The following is a 3,096-nucleotide window of genomic DNA, read 5'->3' as shown; positions in this document are numbered from 1 at the left end:
TGGGGTGCCAATTGATTGTTGGCATATAACGTAAAGAAAGTCCTGGTGGTTTAACAACATTGCACCAAAGTATTGGAAAATGATGCAAATTTTTGCAAATGAAAAAAAAATATCCAAAGATCACAAAGGAAAAAGCAATTAAACAATGAAATGGGCAGTTTGGGCACATCTTTTTACAATATTAAGAGTTTGGACAGAGTAACGAAAGCCCTTTGGGACTGATTTTCTCGAAATTGACACCTAACTCTTCCAATGCGGCGTCCCTGATTTTGGGCATGTTGTGTTTCTAATAACTGTCAAACGATCAAGTGGAATTCTATGTAGTGAATGCAAGAGTCTCTAGTAAATGCATGTTCGTTGTCGATGAAAGCAGTGCTAGAGCCGAATGCTGGGTGAACCATTAAGAAGTGAAAAGTGGCCTGCTTGATGGGTGAATCGTTCAGGAGGCATTTCGCATTGATTCGGTCGCAAGTCGCATTCGCATCAAGACGAATTCCCAGCTGGGATCGACCCCTTTAAAACCCACCTGAGCTCAGTGAGCCTCCTCAAGCCTATCAATAGACAGACTCACCACCTTAAAAACCTCTGAAGTGTTATGTGGAGGGCGATGCCAGGATGTCAATCCGATGCTACATCTTATCACAGCTAGTATTTTTTCTGTGTCGCTGTGTGATGATTAATTAGTTAGGTATTTGAGAGCGTGGGGAACGTGTGCCACCTCGAAGTCAAGCACACGCCTATTGTCTTAATAGCTCATTTTCTTACTGATTTTGCTTGATTTGGACTGAATTGCAATAAGAAGATTATTGGTAGGTTCAGGGGAGTCAGCAAGATGATTTTGTCGTCAGAAGTCGCGAGTCGGATCTTCTCAGTGATCTGGGTGATATCGGCTAATCTTGCCCACCATTCGATTAGTGGGCTGCGCATTCTACAGATGTCTGACTTGCACATTGACACCGCCTACTCTCAAAACGGGTCCATCGCCCAGCGTTGCCACGCGGGCACGGTGGAGCCGGTGGGGTCGACCACGAGCGTCGCCGGTGTCCCTCCGACTCAAGCTTCAGCTCGATTAGGTCCAATGGGAGACTATGCGTGTGATCCCCCGTACGCCTTATTCCGTTCGGCCCTTCGCGCCATCTTGCAATTGGAACCGAAGCCCGATGTGATCATTTGGACGGGCGATTCCAACCCCCATTGGGTAGATGGTCCGAACTTTGACTACATATACCCCAATTTGAGAAATATCTCCCAAGAACTGCTTGAAGCTTTTCCCAACACCACGATTGTGCCCGCTCTGGGCAACCATGACACATACAAGCCGGATGATTATCCGGATTTTAAACGAAATAACACTTATGGCTTTTATAGCAACTACATTGAGCAAGGCTCTTGGGGTGACTTTATACCGTCATCTAGCAGGGAAACCTTCAAGCTCTGTGGTTATTACACTCGTCCACTGATTGTCTCCTCCTTGGCCAACGCATCCCTTTTGGCCATCGTATTAAATACCAACATCTATTACTATAACAGGCTGCCTCTCGATGAAGAAGATCCTTGCGGTCAACTTGGATGGTTAGAAAACCAATTAACCGGATTAGGAAAAGAACAAAAAGTCATCATACTTGGTCATGTACCGCCTGGATTTTTTGAACTTGACCTTCATCATGATCATCCAATGTTTAGCGTCAGAAATGGTCAAAACCTCACTCGGCGTTTTCAAGAAATCGTTTCTAGGCCAGTCTTGGCTGAAAAGATTGTAGCTCATTTCTTCGGACATACCCATACGGATTCTTTCAGATTGATTTTCCCTTTAGCCAAAGGTGCAAAAATCAGCGATAAAACCTCGCCTCACGGCCTGATCTTTATTTGCCCTTCGATCACCCCAAGCTTGTATTTAGATAATCATTCTCACGGAGTGAACCCAAGTTTCCGGTTTTATTCATACAATCAATCCACCGCTGTGATCGACAACTATTTGCATTATTACTTGCCCTTGGATCAAGTGCCTCTTTCGAGCGATGTCGCATTCACCCCTTGGAAATTGGCTTATAACGCCCAGGAGGCCTTTGGCACTTCCAGCCTTTCTACTGATCAAATGTTCATAGCTTACAATACTATGAAATCTTATCCGGAAAGTGATATTTTTCGGGATTACGTAAACCATAACACTGTGCTACATAGCTCTTCAGCCAACAAGACTTGTGTCGATCAATGTCACGTCAATATGGTCTGCACCATCACGAACTTGCTTGCGGAGGACTTGAAAATATGCTTGGGAATGAATGCGACAAAAAACAACAAGCAAGAAACATCAGAAGAATCTACGACAATAACATCAGAGTCTCCGAAGACATCTTCTGATATTACAATAGGGTCCAAGGAGGATCATTTTACAGGAGAAGAAAGCAATCACTTTCTACGAGGCATTCTCGTTGGATTTTCGATTATTTGCATTATCGGGATCGCAATTGCGGGGTTAATTATGTATCGTCACCTCCGTCGAAATCGTTACCGCTCCGAAGAGTTCTTGTTAACGGATGGTGTTTTTAAGTGCAATGGATATTCGGAGATAGAGGAATGGTCCTAGACCCATCAAGAATACATGAGCCATTTTGAATTGCAAGGCAAGCTCACCTCTGACGTTTTCGCGGAGTTTCGGGCAGTTACATTGATCACAATTCTGTCAGATTCTTTTGTCTCTAATTTAGAAAATAAATGAAGAGACTTGAAAAGGGAAATTAACGTGCTCCACATGTGTTCAGACATAGAACAAGCGCATTTCTCTACATAAATGCACACTCCTAATGCACATATATTTATACGACTTACTTGCTTGGTCCATAGCGCTCTCTCACTTGCCCAACGAATTCAACTTTCGGAGAGCTTGAAGCAGAAGGCTGACAGAAAAGAAGGATTGACAACACTCCAAAACAAATTTCCAGAGTGGCTTTGTTTGCCTTTTATTGGGCGGAGGTACCACTCTCTGTTTTGTCTAGGTGCGGACAAACAAAAAGATCGTGGCACAATTTATACGTCACCAATTCTTCTTAGGGACATTTAAAATATTGCATCGGTAAAATTCCCAACATTTATGAC

The 3,096-nt window shown here is 43.6% G+C and overlaps 1 protein-coding gene across 1 annotated transcript; it reads left to right on the top strand.

The window, feature by feature from the left end:
- Positions 1-824: 824 nt before the first annotated feature.
- LOC131877033 (acid sphingomyelinase-like phosphodiesterase 3b) lies at positions 825-2,738 on the top strand (the record flags this gene model as incomplete). Its single annotated transcript, XM_059222595.1, is given in 1 exon segment — positions 825-2,738. A coding segment is annotated over 1 exon segment (1,755 nt). The 3' UTR covers positions 2,588-2,738.
- Between the last annotated feature and the right edge of the window lie 358 nt (positions 2,739-3,096).

This window comes from Tigriopus californicus, chromosome 2 (genome assembly GCF_007210705.1).
Source record: "Tigriopus californicus strain San Diego chromosome 2, Tcal_SD_v2.1, whole genome shotgun sequence".
NCBI classification, from domain to species: Eukaryota; Metazoa; Arthropoda; class Copepoda; order Harpacticoida; family Harpacticidae; genus Tigriopus; species Tigriopus californicus.
The sequence above is the reverse complement of the archived record's forward strand: the minus strand, read 5'-3'. Positions and strand labels throughout refer to the sequence as shown.